At 49.3% G+C, this 20592-nt stretch overlaps 1 protein-coding gene across 5 annotated transcripts in view; it reads left to right on the top strand.

Annotated features, from left to right (window-relative positions):
* Positions 1–20592, top strand: part of PEMT (phosphatidylethanolamine N-methyltransferase) — a 37589-nt gene that overhangs the window by 3815 nt on the left and 13182 nt on the right. For all 5 annotated transcript variants that reach the window (NM_001006164.2, XM_015294176.4, XM_015294178.4 and 2 more), the window contains exon 3: positions 18207–18322. In NM_001006164.2, the coding sequence (NP_001006164.2) occupies positions 18207–18322 (116 nt within the window). The remainder of the gene's footprint in view (positions 1–18206; positions 18323–20592) is intronic.

The following is a 20592-nucleotide window of genomic DNA, read 5'->3' as shown; positions in this document are numbered from 1 at the left end:
TGAGGTTTGGGGATGAAACCTTCTCCCTGCAAGCACTCATGGAAACGGGATGTCATTGCAGCCAAGATTCCTGAAGTCGCTGCCAAACCTCCCCGCAGCGATTCTCACCCTGGGGAAGTCTCCTTATAAAGGCCTTGTTTTTCCAGAGGGGGAGGACTCAGCTCTCTCTGAGCGTGGGGGCTCTTGAGATTGTCTCATGCTGGGCTTTGGAAAAGCAAGGCTCTCCTAGCCGTGATTCACTGTGGAAACCTCCGTTGGAGTTCTTTGTTGCAGCCTCCCTAATTTTTCATGCAATTCATTATTAAAAAGTCTCACAGTGTCTAAAATGCAAACTAGAATAAGCCACATTATTTCTGCTGTGGAGTCATCGTTTAGCATAAAGAATCAATGAACAAGGAGGTTCAGAATGTGGTCTCTGGGGGAATAGATCAGCTCCAGCAAGAAATTGCATAAAAGGGAAGGAAAAAAAAGTACTTTATTGGTGTCTGCTGCTATGCCTGTGACTCGCTGGCTGCCTGCAGCTTGGGAAATAGCGTTGCTTTTTGGATCAAGACTTCAACTGCTCTTAAAATACAGGCAAAGCTGATGTAACAGCAGGAAGTTCATTGCTCTGGGTTGTTGCTGTCCCCTTGCTGTATCTGAAGAGCATTGCCGCTGGCGGCAGGTGGCACTGCAAGCAAGTCGTGCAGAGCTCCACCTGCGAGCAGAAGGCATCTGTATGGGTTTGCAGTGAGCACCTCGATCTGCCGCGTTGATGGGGAGCTCTGGGGAGGTGAGTGTGGCACAAGGTGCTTCTGAGATGCCAAGGGCCAGGTGCCTCTCGCAGCCCATGTGCCTCCATCCATATGCTTGCGCTGCCCAGTCCCCAGAGCTTCCCTCTGATGTTTTCAGGCTCTGCCTCACACCAGTCACAGCTTGAAGGCTGTTGCAGAGGTGCTGTGGAATCTTCAGCCCTGAGCAAGCCCTTGCTGTTGGTGCATTTTAGCAGCAGTGGCTCCCACCATCCCTAGATTTTCCCTAACCTGCTTCCTTCACCTCCTCCCAGTCCTTTCCATGTGATCAGTGTCCCCTGCCTGCACCAAGCCAGCAGCTCTTCTTTCCTTCTCCACACCCCCGCACAGGCTTGCTTTGTCTTCTGCTCTCTGAGTTTCTTCTCAGCAGCTGAGATCATCTCTGCATCTGAATTACTTTGTTTGAGCTTGCAAGAGCCTTGGTGTAAAGATGGTTTCTGTGCAGTGCCAGGAATCCTCTGCTTTCTCTGCTTAATAAGTAAACCAGGACGCTGATCAAAACACCTCCTGTGCATGAAATTCCTGATTTGGACAGAAACTGGGTGGGGATGCATTGATTTAGTTCAGCATCTTAATTCCCCGTTTCTGCTGAACTCCAGCCAGGTCTGCCTCTTGCAAAGTTTGGCGCCGGGTTGTCCTCTCTGTGTAGAGCCTCTGAATAAATATGTGCTGGGGAAACCCTGGCTCAGTGGGGGCTCGGGCTGTACGTGTCTCGAGGCCATGGGGGGAGCGAGCTCTGGCTGCCCCACTCTCAGCAGTCACAGGGCATTGGTAAGCAGCCAGCATGTTTCTTCTGGACAAACGCTGTGGTGTTTGGAGATGAAGCAAGGCCGATGGAGGCTGTGCAGCAGTGTGGCTGCAGAGCAAACCATGACTCTTGTTGATGTAATTCTGTTAAGAGAACAATTCAGAGAACCAGAGCATACGAGGGGCAATTTGCAGGACTCCAGCTGGGCTGGGCTGGGCTGATTCTCCTCATATTCTTCCCAAGGGAGAAAAGCCCCCCCAGAAAAACCTCAGGTCCCCCACTTTGCACCCTCCTCCATGCAGGCATGTCCTGGGGAGTACCATAAATGTCCACCTGGGATCCCCAGCTGAATTTCCCACCAAACCCAGGGCTCACACCCCCCTTTCTCCTTCTCCGTGCCAATTAAAATCCAGCTCATCCCCAGGTGGCCCTCAGCTTATGTTATCCATGGGACAGCTTGGATGTATTCCCGTGCTCCTCACTTTTTTTCCCTCTCCTCCTTGTGCTGCCTCTGCTTTCCCACCCACCACAGCTGTTATGGAAGGAGCTGCCGGTGCCGTGCTCCCACGTGAGGCAGGTTGCTGACTTTCGGAGAAAAGTCACTTAAACTGCCCAAGGATGTTCAAAGCATCCAGGAGACCTGAGCCACGGTGGGGCTGTTGGGGGGCACCCGATGAGGAGGAGGTGTGTCACTGGAGCCGCGCCGTAAAACTTTAATGAGTTTGAGGAGGCAGAACCTTCAATAAATCCCATCTGTGTTTGGAAAGCTGCAGGACGATGGGAGAAATTTCCCTTCTGTTGGTAACTAAGGAAGATATTAAATAACAGCTCCTCAGGGACAAACATTTCAAAGCCAGGAAAGGCAGATAACCCGCATATTGGAAGCTTTAAAGAGCTCGCTGAGCCTTGGCATATGGGGAGTTTCTAGAAAGCTGGAAGGTTTCTGGCACTGTCTCAGTAGCAAACAGGCAAGTGGCGTAGCAGCAAGCCAGGTATTGTGACGTCTATCACCACGCAAGCAGTTGAAGTGGGGAGCACATCCATCCACCAGCAATCCTTTTCTTGATTTGAGCCTCTTAAAAATTTATGGCTGGCGTCATGGCCTGATTTAGAGATGGCACATCTTCAGTTGCTGTGCGAGAGCGTGCTCTTCCCATCACCTCTTGTGACCCTCCCGAAATACCCATGCATCCTGTAGGAATCTGCAGGGCGAAAGCTCAGGTGTCAAGGCTGGGAGTGGGATTAGTGTAATTTAGCGTGATTTGTCAAGAAAATAGACCCCATCAGGCAAATGTGATTTTATTCTTCAAGGTTGCAGCTTTTCCTGTTCAGGGTAACAAGATCTCTGTTCTAGGCTTCTGTCAAGTGTTTAAACTGCATGAGGTTTTGATTAAAGAAGTGGTTGCACAGGGACCTGAGCTGACAACGCCTGGCTCCTGATGGATGCGTATCTCTTGGTTCATTTATTTTTAATTTCCCTTCCTTTTCTCCTTCTTTGGAGACTAGAGAGACCTGCCAAGTGGATAAGAAGTGCCTGAGTGGGGTGGAGGGGGAGTTTGCAGGCGCTGGCAGCCCAATTTCACCTCCTTCTGACCACTTCTTGCTAAATTTGGAGGAAGGTGCCTGCCTAAACCTCCTCCTGCTGCTGGGAGCTGTCAGGATTGAGACCTCCAGGAGCCAAACCCAGAAACCTTCTGGGGGCAGGAGAAAAATGCCTTATGCTGTGGGATTTCAGCAGCTCTGGCTGCTCGTCTCACAGAAGGGAAAGATTGAGAGGTGGCTTGATTGTGGTGTGTTAGTACCTGGCTGGGGAAAGGAAATTGCAGGGTAAGAAATAGCTGTCAGCCGGCAGCAGGGCGAGGGCTGGGGCGGGCTGCTGGCAGAGGGAGGCCCTTGCACGGCTTTGTGCATTCAGAGCAGGGCGGGATTGGGTAGATGAGCCAGCTGGAGTGGGTGATTTAATGGTCTCATCTGGCCTTAAAATTCTGCAAATCTGCAAGAGTTTCGTGATCTCCCTGAAAAGCCTTTGCCTGTGCGTAGCTGTGGGTAAGAACACGAAAACAGCCTTTGACCATCTTCTGGAAAGTGCTTTGAGATCCTGTTGTAGCAGCCGTGGCACAGTGACAATGATTATCTGCTTATAACAGATGCTAGATCAATAGCGGAGCTTCAAGCTACGCTGCGAGGCAATTGACTGCAGAAAGCAATTCTTTATTGGGGTAAAGCTGGCCTTGCAACAAGGCTCAGATTCATTCTTACAACTCCAGTCTTAAAATGTCACCACCAGCTCTGATGCCTTTCATCCTTTGTGCTGGGAGAGAATGCGCATTATTCATAATTGGACTCTCTACCAGGCAGGAATAACCGTTTTCATTTCCTACAATGCCTGAGAAACAGTGAGGATTTGCTTTTTTTTCTTCTTTTTCCCCTTCCCCAAACAGCACTTAGTGGCAGTTTTATTCTGAGTGACTCGGTAACGCTTCCCACTCAGGCGGTGGTGGCTTCGGAGCGATGCTGTAATCGTGTTGTGAGAGTGCAGCATCGATTCCCCCGGCCACCTCGTAACAAACACCCCAGGACTGTTGTGTGTCCACCATCCCCAGGCCAGATCTGTAGCATTGCACCTGTTTGGCTGCTAAATTTAGTGTTTCCAGTGTGTCAACACCGCTGAGAGACACATAACAGGTTCCAAAACCAGGTCACATCCTCTGGCTTGCTGGCTGGAGTGACACAATTAGGAGCACTGTCACCCTGGGGGAGAGACACATCCTGCAGCCCAGCACCAATGCCCTTTTCCCTTTAGAATGCCAGCCCACTGCTTTAACCCTACAGGCAGCCAGGCTGGAATAAGTCAGAACATGTATGAAAAATGGAAGTATACACTGAAGCTAAAAGTCTCCATTCAGTGTGCATCAGAGGATTATGTACGAGCCTCTCTGTCCCCCTCCATCCCTATCCAGCACACTGCAGCAAAAAACTCTCCTGCAGATGAGATGCTACTCAACATTGTTAATCTGTGAAACTACAAGTCTATGTCCACCTACATCCAATGGGACAAAGCAAAAAATGCAGCAAGAAGCAAAAAAGAACGTGGTATTATCTACCTGCACAGGGAGATGTGAAAGCCTACTGGGCAGCCCAGGGCTTTAGTAGCATCTCTGCCCAGCCCCAAAGATTGGGGCTGGTAGCTGTGGGCTCCTGAGTGGGAATCCCAGCAGCTGCCCTATGATGTTGGCTGTACTGGGACTGTGCAAGGGCTTCAGGCAGTTTCCTGCCACAGTCACAAATTGAGCTCAGTGATCTCCAGCTGTTTAGCAGAAACCTGCCCAATTCCCAGAAAGACAGGATCTCCCGAAATACGTTGCTCTGACGAAGAAAGGCAGAGATATGCAGTCCGCTGGGGCATGGGGGTCAGGCTGGATTTAGGCTGCTGGCGCTCAGGGATAGCACTGTGCTTCAAGCATGCCCTTGTTATTTCTGGTTTTCTCGCCCCTTGATGAACTCAGAGGGGACACATCTCCAGCTGCTCACATGGCTGTAGGAAATGAGCAGTATAGCAGATTAGTAAATGAGTGAAGCAAATCCCTCCTTTTGTTTTCTACCCGTATTTTACTCCTCATGGCAGGGGTAGCTGGAAATGGCACTTGGCAGAAGAATCCCACATCCCTGTTCTCGTGCATGAAACCAGGTGGCTCAGCAGCCCAGTCACAGCAGCGTGAGCTGGGCACTGGTTGCTGGTAAATATCAGGAGCCTTGTTTCAGTTAAACAAATACCAGCAATTCCCAGTGCTGCCTGCCTCAGCTCTCTCCCTTACTTCCCTCTTTCTAAGGCATCCTCACAAAGCTGTACTCTAAGCTGGAGACAAACAGTACTGGTGTGTGATGTTGCTGGGGGACACTGTGGCTATGAAGCCTTCCAGCAGTGATTTGGGTTGGTGCATAGCAGAGGGATGGGAACAGTATTATGCTAGCCAGGCTGTCCAGAGCAAGAGGTTTAATTTTGGAGGGTGGCCCTGGGATAACCCTTCCCAGCAATGTGCTGGGTGATTCTCCTTTTCCCTGTCAAGCCATCCTCTGTGCTTGCTCATATGCAGGGAAAGAGGGGCAACTCTCTTTGAAAATTAAGAACTGGGTTGCCAGAAAAGCTGGCAGCCCAAGGCTTGCACAGCAGTGTGCGTCTTCATTAAACTCTCCTCATCTCCCAGCAAATTCTGGGTCAAGAGGGACTGACAGGAGCCCTTGATTTTCCCATGCGACACTGCAATCACAAACCTCTTCAGGGCATTACCTAGCTGCCCAAATTTGACAATGTCTTGCTTTTTTCCTCCCTGCAAGCCCTTTTTCTTTCCTTCTCTTCACTCCCCCAGACTGAGGATATTGCAGCCGTGGGTTCATTCTGCAGGTTGGGAAATGCGAGCAGCATCCTTATCTGGCTGAAGGGCTTTCACTGACAGTCTACGTGGACACATTCATTTTTGGTGTGATCCTTTTTGTGCTTTTGGGAAGAAAAGTCTGAAGTGGGTGAAATGAAGATGGGTTTTAGCAATTTTCTCTGCACTCAGCTGTTGCAGAAGAGAGAAGTCTGACCATCAGGGCTTGTGGAACACCTTCGTCACCTCCTTTGTGCGGTGGGAGGTTTGCTCATTATCTGATTTGTGCTTCGCTTATAAAGGAAAATGTAATTGTAGCAGCTCCTTGCCATAAAAGAACAAAGACATTTTCAGGGAAGGAAAAGTTCCATGCAGCTTCTATGATCCTCTACAGTACTCTGTCTACTTTTCTTGCCTCCAGCATCAGCTCTGTACTGCCTGATGTTATCCATGACCACCTCTGGCTTGAGCCTCTCCCTTGCTATAGAAATGCCCCTTTTAGAAAGACCAAGTTGAGCTTCCTCCTCACCTTTCTGTGTGAAGGGAAGAGGGACCCCAAATCACCCCACATTGCCGTGATGTTTCTATTCCTGCCTCTTCCTCCAGAGCCGTGTTTTCTGTGGGGAGTCCAACAGTAGATGCTTAATCTGTAAAATCCCACTGAGGATTTTGCACTGGGAAAAAAAGCAAACCTTCAGTTCATGTGTGGCTTGGGGTGAGAGGCTGATACTTTTCCAGATCTCTCGTGTTCCAGATTGATCTTGGAGTTCAGATAGCCCTGAGGTGGAGAGCCAAAGTTTTCTACAAGGGTTCAAGTGAAATAATAAAAATCTATATGCTCACAGTGGTGAGAAGGAAGCTGCAATGTGTGCCAAGCATCAGACATGAAGAAATTATCTCCTCCACCTCCCATTGCCATGGTGAGCACAGCTGCATATACATGCGTAACAGCACTGGAGTGATCCCAAATCAGATCATCTTGGGGCACGCTTGGCTGTTCGTACTAAAACGGAATGACCTCAGACGAGATACAGTATTTTTAACTATGAAGCATTCCTACTAAGTGCCCTTTCCTGTTTATTTTTACCAGGACATTGTTTTAATGACTGTAGAGTTACTCATTTGATTCCCAAGGCTGGAGAGCAGAAATGAATTAGTTTCATTTCAAGACTTAGTCGTGCAGTCATTTTCCAGAGATTGATGTACTCGGAAGCCAAAGTGAATGCATTGCCCAATTGAGGAACATTTCTTTTCTGCCTGCAGCCGTCAGCAGAGACAGACGTGAGTGTGGGTTCCTGGTATAGATGCTGCTGGCGTGTTGCAAGGGTACATGGTGCAGATGCACTCAGCCTCCCCATCCACAGCCATGCACGGCTGTTGGTCCATCCAGTGCTTTGGTACAAATGCGTGGAACGAATGCAACAAGGTTTGGGCATTGTGCATGGCTTGCACACGCATCTCAATATTGGGCTTGAGGCTTCAAAACAGAAATCCCTTGGAGTGCAGATATGGGGATCATCAGCTGTTCGCTTGGCTTTGGGGTTATATTTCCTGCAATGAGCAAAAAGCCTAGAGGCATGTGGTTGCACCTGGTGCCTCCCATAATCACCCATAGGAACCACTAGCAAGCCCAAGGGGTTTGGTTATTGCATTTAACCCTTCACATTGTTATTACAAGTGTTATTTCACTTCACACATAGGTCTAATAAGCAGCTCCACGTGCCCAGTATGACTTGCATCGATCTGACTCCTTTGGAATCCAGACAGAGGTAGAAACACTGGTTACAAAATTGAGATGAGCCCATTCATTGCTACATCACTTCCCAAAGCAGCCAAAAAAAGGCTTTCCTGGGCTGGGGTCCTGCTTGTTGTGCTGGGCTGTGTGAACATCTCATCCCCAAGGACAGGGGAACAGAGCTCAGCTGCCTGCGTTACATAAAGATCACATTGTCCCTCTCTATTGTTGGCCACTGGGACGACAGCAGCATCACAAACATACGTGTCCTTGGTGCCGTGGGAAATGTTCCCAGGGGAGGCTTAACACAGAGCATAGAACACGATACGCTGAGCGCCGCGAGGACGGGGGCTCAGAGCTGCACTGCAGAGCAGCAAGTACCGATCTTCCAGCGAACTCTCACTACTTTGTGAAGGGGTATTGGGTTTCCATTGCATTTTGTGCTCCACCAGGTATATTTATTCTCCCCCCACCCTCCCATCGTGGCCTCTGGAGAGCGATGAGTGAGAACACGCTGTCCAGAAGGATGGGTGTGTTGGGAGTCCTTATTAGCAGACTTATCCCAGAGAATTAAGCCCTAATTTCATAAAAGGGCAAAGAGAGAGTGGCTACAGCTGTGGGAGAAGCAGACCAGCTTTGTGTGTTGTTTGCAAACAGGACAAGAAGTCCTGCTCCCAGACTGCTGGTGCTGCCCATTATGGCATTACGACCAATAATTGTAATAACTCCCTACTCCTTAAAACAAAAATTACAGAGTAGTTCACAAGCAGCCAGTCCTGCCTCCTTGTGCTATCACTTGTTCCTTTGCTTGTTTTGTTTTTGTGCTTGGGCAGGGCTTTACAATGTTCCTGATCATCTTCCTTGTCACCTTTTGGCAACCCCGCTGCACAGTGTGCCGCTGCAACGCCCGTCATTGTTTCTCCCTGAATTAATTGTTCTATGTAATTGTGACCTACCGCAGGATGCTGCCTTGCTCTGTTAAAAAGAGAGATGCTAATGAAGAACATTGGGTACCACGTTACAGGAGAGCAAGGCTCGACTCACTGGGACGTGTACTCTGCGTTCTGTTATTGCCAGCCTGGGCAGAAATGGTGTTTCTGTCTCTCATCAGTCACTGGCTAATGACTGTAATTTTTACTTGCTGAGAAACTCTGGGTATAATGGTCTTTATTAACAGATACAGGAGATGCTACCAGACCTGCATTACGGGCAAAGAGGAAGAAAACAACCTCTGCATGGAGGCAATTTTATTATATATTTGTAGCAATAGGAGTGATCCTGAATTAGTGTCAGATTCAACAGGGTGGCTAATGAGCAGGGTTGAGCTGGAATACAAGCAAACCTATTAACAACAGCACACTGCAAAGATGATTTCTGGGCCTGCAAACCCCCACAGCAAATAGATGATCTTGGTCAGCACGTGAGGCTCTGTTTGTGTGCTGATGTGTTTGCATCTTGAGATGCTTCTGCCTGTGAATCACCTCCAGCACTCCTCCAGTCCCCTTCTCCTTTGCTATCTCCCCTTACTATTGTATGTTGGATGAGCTGGAGCCTCTGATTTAATCTTTAAGACAACAGAGTCTAAGTATCTCCACTCCTGTGGGCTATGACTGCTGAAAGAATCGCTTGTCTTGAAATAGTGCAGCATCCAGCTTTGGTTTTCAGCCTTGAGTGGCACATCTGCAGGCTGGGGACATGGTTGGGAATGTGGTGACAGAGCTGGGTGCTGCACTGCAATACAGGTCATGTGGGAGAGCAGAAAGCCATAGCGTTAGCTGACATCTCCGGGGCAGCTTTATAGCAGCCTCTTTGCAATTAATCAGAGGCTTCAAGAAATGTCAGAGCCGTTAGCTGACCTCAATCTCCTTTTACCTGGAACCAGAGGAGGCTTGTCTCAGCTTGCTAAGAGGATATTTCTTACACAGGATGCATTTGCTGAAGACTGTCCACTTTTATTCCAGCTGGAATAACTGGGTTTAATCCGACTGGCCTTATTTGCAGCTGTTACAGAGGTTTAAACTGCAGGTTTGCAGCAATGATTGGAAAGCTTCGGAAAGCAGAGTGGATGCTTTGTGACAAAGATAGAAAGCTTTGTGCCCCCATCTAAAACCAAACCCAAGGCACTGAAATCTGCAGCGACTTCAGAAAGACTTGACCTCAGCACCGTGGATCAGCTATGATCCAGGGCCTGATTTGGAAACAACACAGCAGAGTGGAGGTGCGAAAATAGAAGGGAAGTCTTAAAAAAGAGAGACATTGGCTGCCTCGTAATGTGGCATTTGTACTGAGCTCTTGCTGACAGCGTGGTGCAGCTCAGAGCTTCTCTTTACAAATCGATGCCAGATCAAACATCGTCAGTGCTATTGTTGGAGTGCTTTGTTTAAAAATGGGTCTTCTGGGCAGATGGCCGGGTTCAGAGCAGCGTCTGTGTGTATAGCACTTCAGGCACCTTCCCCTGCTTTGCTTACTTATTGCTGCAGGAGTATGAGCAACAGAAAAAAAAACAAGCAAGTACAGGGTGTGAGATGGGCAGAACAGTCTCAATCATTGAGAGACCGACGTGCACCTTCGCTTCCAGTCGGCTTGGGAAGGTGCCTGCTTGACAGAGTGCCGGAACAAAGTCAGACCTGTTTTTCTCAGGGAAAATGCTCCAAAAAATGTATGAAAATATGAGATGTGTGGTTTTCTGGCTCAGGTTGAGCGTGAGCCAAGACATCTGAGCATGGAAGATGCGAAAACTAAAATGTGCAAAATCCCATCAGGGAAAACGCTTCCTCATCCTGCGTGCAAGATGCTCATCTGGCACCTGAGCTGCTCATCCGAGATGGGTCCCTGTGGGCTCCAGCCCCGGGTACTGGTGCAGGTGCAGCCTTTGCCTGTCGCTGCCCTCAGGAGCTCATTTTGTTAGGATGCATTTGCAGTGTGGGCCATCCACACCCCATCCCAGGCTGGGAAGGGAAGGGCCTCCCACAGCCCGTGCTGCGCTCTGGAGAAGTCGTTATTTCACAACTGCTTTTTCCATGGGCTGTGTTGGCCGGCAGAGCCTTTTAGGGCCATGCGGTGTGATCCTTGCATGGGCTAGAGGAGCTGCTGGTAAGGGCTCCAGACGCCCGCTGCCAGAGTTAATTAACACAGCTCATCGTGGGTTACGCAGAATCACCTGCCTTCAGCTTCCAGCTCCTCGGACATAAATCATGAGCTCCTTGCCTTGAGGAGAAGCTGTTCAGATTTTGTGTTGGAAATTGCTAGCAAGTACAGCCCATATTCCATGTCGGTTTTGTTTTTATTGAAGAGGAGAGGATATGGCTCATGGAACATTTGCAGACCTGGGCTGCCTTGGTGTTCGTTAAGTAGGGGCTTGTTTTTATTACAGTCAGCTAATGAGATGGTACTTTGACAAATCACATAAACACTATTAGACAAATGAAATTTATTATCTAACTGTTTATCATGAGTGGATTCAAGGTAAAGACTCGTGTGGAGGTAATCTCAAGGGACAGCTTTGAGGTAAAGCGTACCCAGTCCTTATGAAACCCTTATCTGTTTACCTGCCGACTCGTTTTCTTTCCCCAACTCAAGGCCGTTAGCTGAGGTGACCTGTGCCATTTCAGTCCAATTGCTTTCACTGGAGAAGGATGTGGGCTTTTTTTCTAGGCTAAACTCATCCATGCCTGAGACAAGTTGGGTTTCCATAGCACTCATCTTTCCAATTCTAAATAAACAGTCACTCTACTCTTCTCCCTGTGTGTCAAAGTCCTCAGACTGGATCCCGTTGACCCCTCGTCTGCAGCACGCTGGCTTCTTCGGGGAAGAGCTGCCAGAAGAAGTACTTCAGCACTAATTTCTTCCTCTTAACTCCCCCGTTTCAGTGACAGCTTTGTCACAGTGACACAGATGAGTTCCGCAGCTCTGCTATGCCTATGCTGCCAGAGAGGGGCTGTCCTCAAAGCTACCAATGGCCCCATACCACCAAGGCTGGGTGGGCTTTGAAGGGAAGCCTGACCTGCCTTTAGCTTCTCAATATTTATCTTCTTTAGCCCTGGGTGCTCTCATTTTTTGCAGCGTTCCGTGCTTTCCACATGCATTTTTGTCCTCTATGAAGCTATCTGTCACCTGTGCTCACAGCCGTGCCGCTCCAGCTGGCTGTTCCCATGCCGCAGTGTCCTTACGCAGCCAATCCACATACCACGTAGTCCTTCCTAAACCCTGCTGTTGTTTTTTTTGGCAAGAACAAACAACAAATCCCCACACCCAAGGCCCATGAAAGGCAATGGAAAAGTCTTCTTGAGTCGAACCAATGTCTTCCTTTTGAAGCTCTGGCAGACACAGACCAGCTAAGCCTTTCCACTTGGCTGCGCCTCGCTGACAGCTGTTATTACCATCGTACAGACTGGGAAAGTGAGAAAACTGACTGCTGCAGCCTCCCGGGGTGGCCTTGGGACATGTGTCAAGGCTCAGGGTGCCCAGCACCCTCAGGCTCTGCCATGAGCCCATTCCCTGCTCCAACTCTGTGTGTGGCACAACCTGTCACCCGCTGTCTCCATTGTCTGCTGCTCATTACTCCAGGATTTCAGCAGCGCCTCACTGGGAGCCAAGGGCACACTTCTGACCATGCTGGCTTAACTCTTCACCACTTCTGCCATTGCTCCCTGCCTCAGCTGCAGTGTCCTTTGGGAATGGGATGTTGCAAACCCCACTCTGTCCTCGCCATGGGTCTGCACTGATCCTGGAGGTACTTTAACACTTGGATTGCACCTATGTCTCATCTCCTCTTGGTGCATTAGCAAAAAAAAAAAAAAAAAAAGGCATTTACAAACCAAGTCTCTGGCTTGTGTTGCCTTATAGCTTCCATGAAACTGTTAATACGGTGCCTGTCTCTTCTAATAACTCTGCAGTGTTTTAATTGCATGGACTGGAAGCTGCTGCTCCAGCACTAAGTGGGGGAACTTTGCAGGGCTTTAATCATTTGCTAAAAAGCTTTCGGGCTCCATTACCATCTCACAGCATTCTGTAATTGAGTGCCGGGGAGTGAAGAAGTCTTCAGAGCAACAGCTCGGATCCTGGATCAGGCAGTTTGAAGCTGCAGTGGCTTCCCTCAGTGGAGGAGGAAGTAACTAAATGACATTGAGCCCTTTGGTGCAATGGCAGGAGGCAGTGGGGCACAAACGGGTCTCACAGCTTCTCTTAAGCACCAGCTTCTCCTCCTGCTGGTGGAGATGGATGCAAAGCATCCATTTGGGGACAGCTCTGCAGGTGCAGGCAGGCAGTGCGGGGTGGCACATGGCATTCAGTCTGCTGAGCAGTGCCAGCAGTGGAGTACAGCTGAGAACTGATGGGTCATAGCATACAAGAGGTGGATGAGGGATGCATGAAGAACCAGCCTGCTAATGGCTATGGGAAGGAGGACATCCGTTGTTCATCAGTGGTGCGGGGACAGCAATTCTTCCTATCACCGCCACGGCTGCACAGGGAACGTGACTGAGGGGAGGTGACTGCTAATTGCTGCAGCGAGTCAAGGGCTGTTTAAGCAGCTAATTAATTCCTCCTAATCAGCCCTTGATCTGTTGAAAACTGCATGGCATTATCTCTTCTGCTGCAACACCTTGATAATTCCTGTCTTGAATGGCCTTCACGGAGAACATATTTAAATAAACTCAATAGAGATTTCAGACAGATAGCAACTATAATTACCAGCTTGTACAAATTAAACCATGGTTTGTTCTGTTCTTTTTCTCCTGCCTTCGCTGCCCAGAGCTCCTGCTAATCATGTTCTTGCTGCCAGTGGCACGCGGGTCCCCGGGGCGTTGCTGCGCGTGCCTTTGGAAAGCCTGTGCCGTGCCCAGCGCTGTGGTGGGCAGATGGGGCTGCACGTGGGCATCCAGCATCCCCACCATGCTGCTCCTGGGCTGGGATGACAGGGAGTTTGGGAAGGGATACAGCAACCTGGTGATGGAAATACCAAATGTGGAAGGCAGCATGGTGCTCCCCAGCATCAGACCTGCCTGCTTTCCCCCTCCTACTTCTGCTGAGGTTTTAATCTGAGGTTCTCTCCCCTTGGAGCTGCAGGACCGCTCAGATATGTGCCTCAAGGAGGCCAGGTTGCAGCTTGCAGCTTGATCAAGCAGTGCTGCCTTTCCAGCACTCAGCAATAAACCATCTGCACCGAGAGCATGGTTTGTTAGGAAGGATAAGGTCAGGCCACACTCATTTCCTCTGCGGTCACTTGGGACAGCCATAGATGCTGCCTGCTCTGGCATTTGGCAAAGGTCAGCCAGCCCCAGTGCTGCCAGGCGTGCAGTGTGTGCATTTACATTGAGCCTGCTCAGTTATTCCCGCCCTGCCTCATTGCACCCTCCCTGTTCCATGTAACACCTGTGAGTGCCTTAGTCAGAGTTTGGGTGCTCAGGCATATCTATTTTCTCCCATTTTTTAGACAAATGCAATAACTGCAAGCAAGGTCATTTTCTGGCACCCAGGCTGTGACAGAGAGCAGAGAACGTCATGCTGGTTTAATGAGGGAAAATGGATTTTTCATAGAAGGGGAACAGTTCTGTTCCCATGGTCTCTAAAGGTGAAATAGGAGTACCGTCACATTTCCTGCCCTATCCTCGCTCTGTGAGCTGGCAAGGACACATCTACCACTGTAGGAGATGCTCACATGGGGCCAACGAAGCTCAGAGTTGGGATTTCGTCTGCCCCAGCAGCAGCACAGAGCACAGTGCCCAGGGAGGATGGGCCTGGGCCTTGACCCAGGGGAGCTCAGCCAGAAGGGGAGAGTTAAAAGTTTTGCTCATGTCTTTCTTCTATGAAGGCTTTTGAGTTTGAGCTGAATTGTCCAGGTATGCAGGGCTTGGTTTATGCATGCATATCCTCTTGGGACTGGGGTGCACAGAAATGATTACTCTTCCTCTTGGCTTTTCATTAAATGTTTGAGTCCTATATTCTTTGGTGGGCTGTTTCCTGGGCCCTACATGATGGAAAATATTGTGAGACAAGGTACAACGAGGGAGGCATCTCCTGTTCTTTGCCATAGAATCATAGAATGCCTTAGGTCGGAAGGGACCTTAAAGATCATCTAGAAAGACCACTAAGGTCATCTAGCCCAACCATTCACCCATCACCATCATGCCCTAAACCATGTCCCTAAGTGCTACATCTACCACAGAATAATAGAAGCATAGAGCATAGCATCATAGTCATCTTTTAGCCCAGAATAGTTCACTCACTCTGTGCCAACAGCTTGGTCAGGGCAGTAGCATCTCCAGAAGCAGGGAGAGCCCTCTGATGCCTCAGTTTCCCTTTGTGAAAGAGAGCTGATAATCCTTCCCAGGCACTCCATATGCCTAAATTCACCAGAGCCCACACGCTGTTCTGGTGCTATGGCAATGGGGCAACATGAGGACATGACCAGCTGATTAGCATTGAGATGCAACACTGAGCCATTGGGGTATCTGGTTTCGTTCCCTACCTCTGGGGCAAGCCTGATATAGAAAGGGAGTCATGCAAAACATAACAAAGTCTCTATTTCAAAGCTGGGGTTGAGCAAATTAAAATGTAGCATGCTCAAAAGCTCACTTCCTTGGATGGCAGACAAAAAAAATCAATTTCCTTGAAACAAATACTAAATATTAATGAGAGGATATGGTCTGCCATGCACAGAAAGCTGTAAAGAGCATTTCCCGTTGATCAACTGCAGAGGCGAGCTCATGAGATGAAATTGTTTTTCAAGCAGATATTTGTGGCCCGTCTCAAGGCGGCTCGGGAAGGTTTACCCACCCAAAAAAAGAATGGGAAACTCAGAACATTTCCTTCTTCATATCAGGGCAGCCACTGGGGATGTGCGCCTGTGCTTTCATTTTTGTTTTTGCATTTGCCCAGGTGGTTGGGGAGATGACTGGGTTGGCGTGCACAGCGATCGGCACAGCGTTATGTGGGTGGGGAATGATGCCCGGGGAGGTGGAAAATGCCAAAAGCAGAGCTTGGGACCCAGCAGCACAGCCAGCTCTGCAGCCTTGTCTGCTTGCTGAATTATTTCTATAATGAGCATTGGGGAAACATTCAACAATCTCTTATAGCCATCAGCAAGCTTCCTAAAGTAAAAGCACAGGCCTTTGGAGGAATTCTTGGGTTTTCTATTGTTTTGACTCTTGGGTAAGGCAGGAAAGTTGGTATTACTCTGTACCCAAACAAGGAGGCTGGAAAACTGAAAACACTTGGACAGCTGGCACATGGGGCTCCCCATCCTGATGCCAAGATCACTTGGGTTGCCCAGGCACAGCGCTGGGAAAGTGGGCAGCCAGGCTCAGCCGAGGGAACAGGCATGGCACCGGGAATAGCTGCAGCCATGGAGGATGCCAAAATCATCTCGTATCCATCATGCAGTAAATAAAAACACGTCGTCTCATGATTCTGTAAAACCATAATGCCAGCTGCGTAACCGCAGGTTGAACAAGAGCTAATATTAGCCAGCAAATGACTAAAATTAGAAAAGCAGAATCGAGCCAGAACTAATTAGCTGCTCAAGGAACAGAACCAGAACCGGAACAAATTAATTGTTAGGAAGCTGAAATACCAGTGTGGGCCCCCTCAGGAAGCTCAGGCTCTTGTTCAGTGGTGACTCGTGTGTGAGCTTCTGGGGTGCCTGGGGAAGAGTCCCAGCTCTGTCCAAAGGCTGTGGCAACCCAAGAGGAGGTGATGCATTGGTGCACCAGGAGCAGCACCAACACAGCTGGGACAGCTCCCGAAGGGCTCAGAAACGTTCTCCATCCACCTTGTCTTGTAAAGGAGCACTATGGTGAGGGGAATTAACAAGACCACCAGAAGAGCTCTACTCAGCCCTACAGCGCTGCCAGCTCCACTTCTGCCACTGGCTGAGATGTTCTGCAACCCTCCTGATACCAGCCAGGAGCTGCAGCCATGCGAGCGCCGCTGGGATAATTTCCAGGGAATTAAGGAGCTCACATAGATAACGGGCACGTGGCCGCATTTCTCATCCGTGACTCAGTCACCTGTATGGTTACTTCTTTTCCTTTCCAAAGCCAGTAACTCACCCCATATTTCTTTTTCCCATCTCGCAGCGTTCAAACAGCAGCTCCCATTTTAGCAGCAGCATGACGCACGGTGTTTTAAATTCAATTTAGAATACAAACTATTTATACCAGCCAGAAAAAGGCAGCGAAGCAGCTCTCTCTGTCATGAGTGGATTTGTAATTTCGGAGCAATCATTGCATAACTAATTGAATCAGCTCTCAGCATGTGAAATCAGTGCCCTGCTTATCGGAGGTTTTCATCTCACTCCCCTCCTGAAGCCAGCAGTCCCCCTCTTCTTTGTGCTCCTGCATCAGCCTGGGAAGAAAGCAGCACCTGCAAAGCTGCTCTTCTCTGCTCGCTGCTTAAATGAAGCCAATAGATTACCAAATGAACTCAGAATAGCTGTATTATGGGTGCCCCCCAGAGCTGCCCAGGCTCCATGCGAGGGGCTGAAGTATGTCTGAAGCTAATGAAGAGCCACCCATGTCTGAGAAGCAAATTGATGTTCAGCCGTTCCCCCGACTCCCGCCTCTCGCTTCATTGCCTGAGTGTGCTTGGATTGGCTTGAATTCAGGGTCTGATCTAAACCATAGAATCACATAATTATAGAATGGCTAAGGTTGGAAGAGACTTTAGAGGCCACCTAGTTCCAAGCCCCCAGCCACAGACAGGGTTCCATTCACTAGATCAGGCTGCCCAGGGCTCCCATCCAGCCAGGCCTTGGGCACCTCCAGGGACAGGGCACCTCCAGGAATGGGGGACCTACAGTTTCTTTGGGAGAAGGAAAGCCATAGTACAGGACCTGAAAATGAAACCTAGAAGAGGCAATAAATATACCTACAGCATTTTGAGGGATACAGAAAGGCAGAAAAGTTAGTCATGTAAAGACTTTGGTTTGCTTTGGGGTGAAGATCCTGGTTATGGTGACTTGGGTGGATGCAGACTTCCAGTTCTGGGGAGCGGTTCCAGCCACCTCTGTGCAGCAGCATCTTGGGGTGTGAAGGGCACCTCACTTTGGGCAGGGAGCCATCAGCTTCTGCTTCTCTGGAAAACCTGCAGCTCTTCTGGAAGTGGGTTGGGAGGAATTACCCCTGCCAGGTGTGTTCCCACAGCTGGATGTAGATCACAGAGCCTGGAAAACCAGACGAGGGTGTCCATTGCCTGCTCTGGGATCTGTTTTCCTTCTTCCTTCCAGGAAAGTAATACCAGGAGCTTGTTGGTTTCAATGGCTCTGGGTCAGCCTTGGCAATGCCCTCAGCTACATTCGTGCCTGTTATACAAGCCAGGGGACCCCTAAGGTTGATGTGAAGGAGGCTTTCTGAGAGCCAGTGCTCAGTGCTGCTGGCTTGTGTGGTGGACAGGGAGATCTTGGCATGATTAGAACTGGGCTTTCCTCCCAGGCTCCATTTAAGCCACATCAAATCAGTGATCCCTGCTTACTTCTCACACAAGGCCATGGAGACAGTGCTCTCCGAGCAGCAGTGGGGCTGTGCACCTCCAATCACCCCTCCTATTCTCTATTGTCTCTCCAGGTAGCAAGATGGGAGCACAAAACGCGGGCACTCAGCCGAGGCTTCGGCTCTCCACACACCGCCTGCTACTGCCTGGGCGCTGTTATCCTGCTGCTCAACTGCGTGCGCAGCCACTGGTAAGGAGCTCACTCTACTGCTATGCATAAATGCAAAGAAATGCATCTGCAAGGCAGGGTGATGAGGGACATCTGCTCTGCAGTGTTGTATCCAGCCTGTCTATCAGCCTTATGTGCTGTTGGTTTATGCCTTCAGCCAGATTTATTCCAGGATTTGGAGTTCTGCTGGCAAGCAGAGGGGTGAGATGGGGTGGCTGTGTTCAGGAGAGCAAACCATCAGCATCAACAGCCATCAGATGCCACAGGTTTTCTTGTCCCTCTCTGTCAGGGTTGTTTCCCCTGCCCTGTGTACAGCCCAGGTGGCGGGAAGGCTGTTTGTGCAGCATGGGTCATATGTAACAGCAAAATCTTTTAATTTTCTCATGGAAACTATAAACAAAATCAAACCTGTTTTTAAGAAGCCGCAGTTTCCTGAGCAGAAGAGTGGGATTATCTGTGCACTTAGCAAGCAGTCTCTTTAAACCCTTATCTGCGATCTGTTTAAATACTACCTGTGCTAGCTAATAGTGTTGTATGACTGATGCGCTGTACACCATGGGAATACGCCTTTTGACGTTCTAAGTGCAGCAAAGAGGTTTACTGCAGAAGATTTCCTCAATGCCAGCAATTTATCTGCGATCTGATAGGCTTTATCTTCGACGCTGTTAGAAGAGACAGACTCTACTAAATTTCCAGATTCAATTATGCCAGGGTCAGAGCTAATGGGTTGTTTAGTACTTCAGGTAATTTCCCAGGCACAGAGATCTCAGGTTGGAATTTGCACATGTAGTTAAGAGCTTTGCCTTCCTGGAAGTGACACCGAGACCTGCCCTTGCCCTTCTGCATTTGTCACAGCTACTGCTTATTGCAGAAGCCATAAGAAAGCCTGCAATGAATGTGGCCGTAATTGAATTCAGGCATTGCAGAGGGCATGTGTGTGCTCTGCTCGCATCTCAGTGACATTGTGTGCTCGGATTTTGCTGGAGTATGCCTCAGCAATCTCTTGCACAGATGACATAGCCACTTGTTGTCTGGGAAGCAATGCAAAGCTTTGTGCCCAGCCTTTAATTAAAAACACAGCTGTAGGAGGGGCAGCCTCAGCTCCCAGTGGTCCTGCTGAGCTCCAGGGTCACCGTGAGGCACTGACAGGGCATGGCTGGGAGAGACAAAGAGACTGACCTGTCCCAACGCTGTACCTCACACTATTCAAACAAGGCAAGTCCTTGCCAGTGGGAGCAATGGGAAGATTTCAGGATGAGCATTAGAGCTGCAGCTGCTGGAGATGCCCTCAAATACACCTGGACAGCTCACTGCCTCCATGCCCGGCTCAGCCTGCCCACTACACTGCATCCCCTGTGTTCCAACACAGCCTTCGAAACTCCTCTCTTTATGCTTTGAGGGTGTTTTTGTTGAGCAGGGGCTGCAGGTTGGCATCCCGGCTGGAAGCCCCCATTGCAGGGCCACACGGCTGCATTGCCCCATGCTCCATGCCAGGGTCCCCTCCTCTGTCCTGTCCCCACTTCAGCGCCGTGACAGTCTCCAATTTCCCTCCAAATGGATACCTTGATTGTAAGAAGAGGGATATCCTATGCTCGTTAAGCAAATAGGTGTTTCCCAGTTCTGAACTTCATTATCAGCCTTAGCATGTTTCTGAGAAATAATCCAGAACGACCTGTGACCAGCGAGGACAAGCTTAGTCAACAGCACAAGACAAGCTTCTTTAATTGCTATGAAGCGATGACGACTTTCACTACAATCATGTTCTTTCTGCAAGAAGCAAGGAATTTCCATCAGCAAGGCCTTTGTCAGCGAAAACACCTCCTGAACTTTTGAACTGTTTATCTGCACCGTTTATTACCCCAGCAGTTTATGACTGTTTGACATAGGTTGTGACAACCCTTATGGTCCTCCAAATTTCCAATCAGTTTCACTCTCTCCTGCAGTAGTCACCTTGTTGACACCACATTGACTGCAAAAAGCCACTGGTGCTTCCTTGGAGCTGTCCCATGCTCCCGTTTGAACGCTTTTGCAAGCTCCCTGGCTCAGAGCAAACATCTGTAGGTGCTTTTGTACACAGGGAGCTTATGGACTTCCCACTTTCAGGATCTCGGTGCATTTGTCTGAGCTATAAGGCAACAGTCACACACATGTAGAGGTTGATGAGAGCAGAGCTCTCAAGGAACTCAGTGCTGTGTTGCCTTCATTCCAAGCAAGCTCCATGGAGGCTGAGCAAGGGCAGTGCCTTTGGCACCATGCTCTGTCTGCTCAAGAGAAAGACTCTACTCTAGGAT

Source organism: Gallus gallus, chromosome 14 (genome assembly GCF_016699485.2).
Source record: "Gallus gallus isolate bGalGal1 chromosome 14, bGalGal1.mat.broiler.GRCg7b, whole genome shotgun sequence".
In the NCBI taxonomy this organism is placed as follows: domain Eukaryota; kingdom Metazoa; phylum Chordata; class Aves; order Galliformes; family Phasianidae; genus Gallus; species Gallus gallus.
The sequence above is the reverse complement of the archived record's forward strand: the minus strand, read 5'-3'. Positions and strand labels throughout refer to the sequence as shown.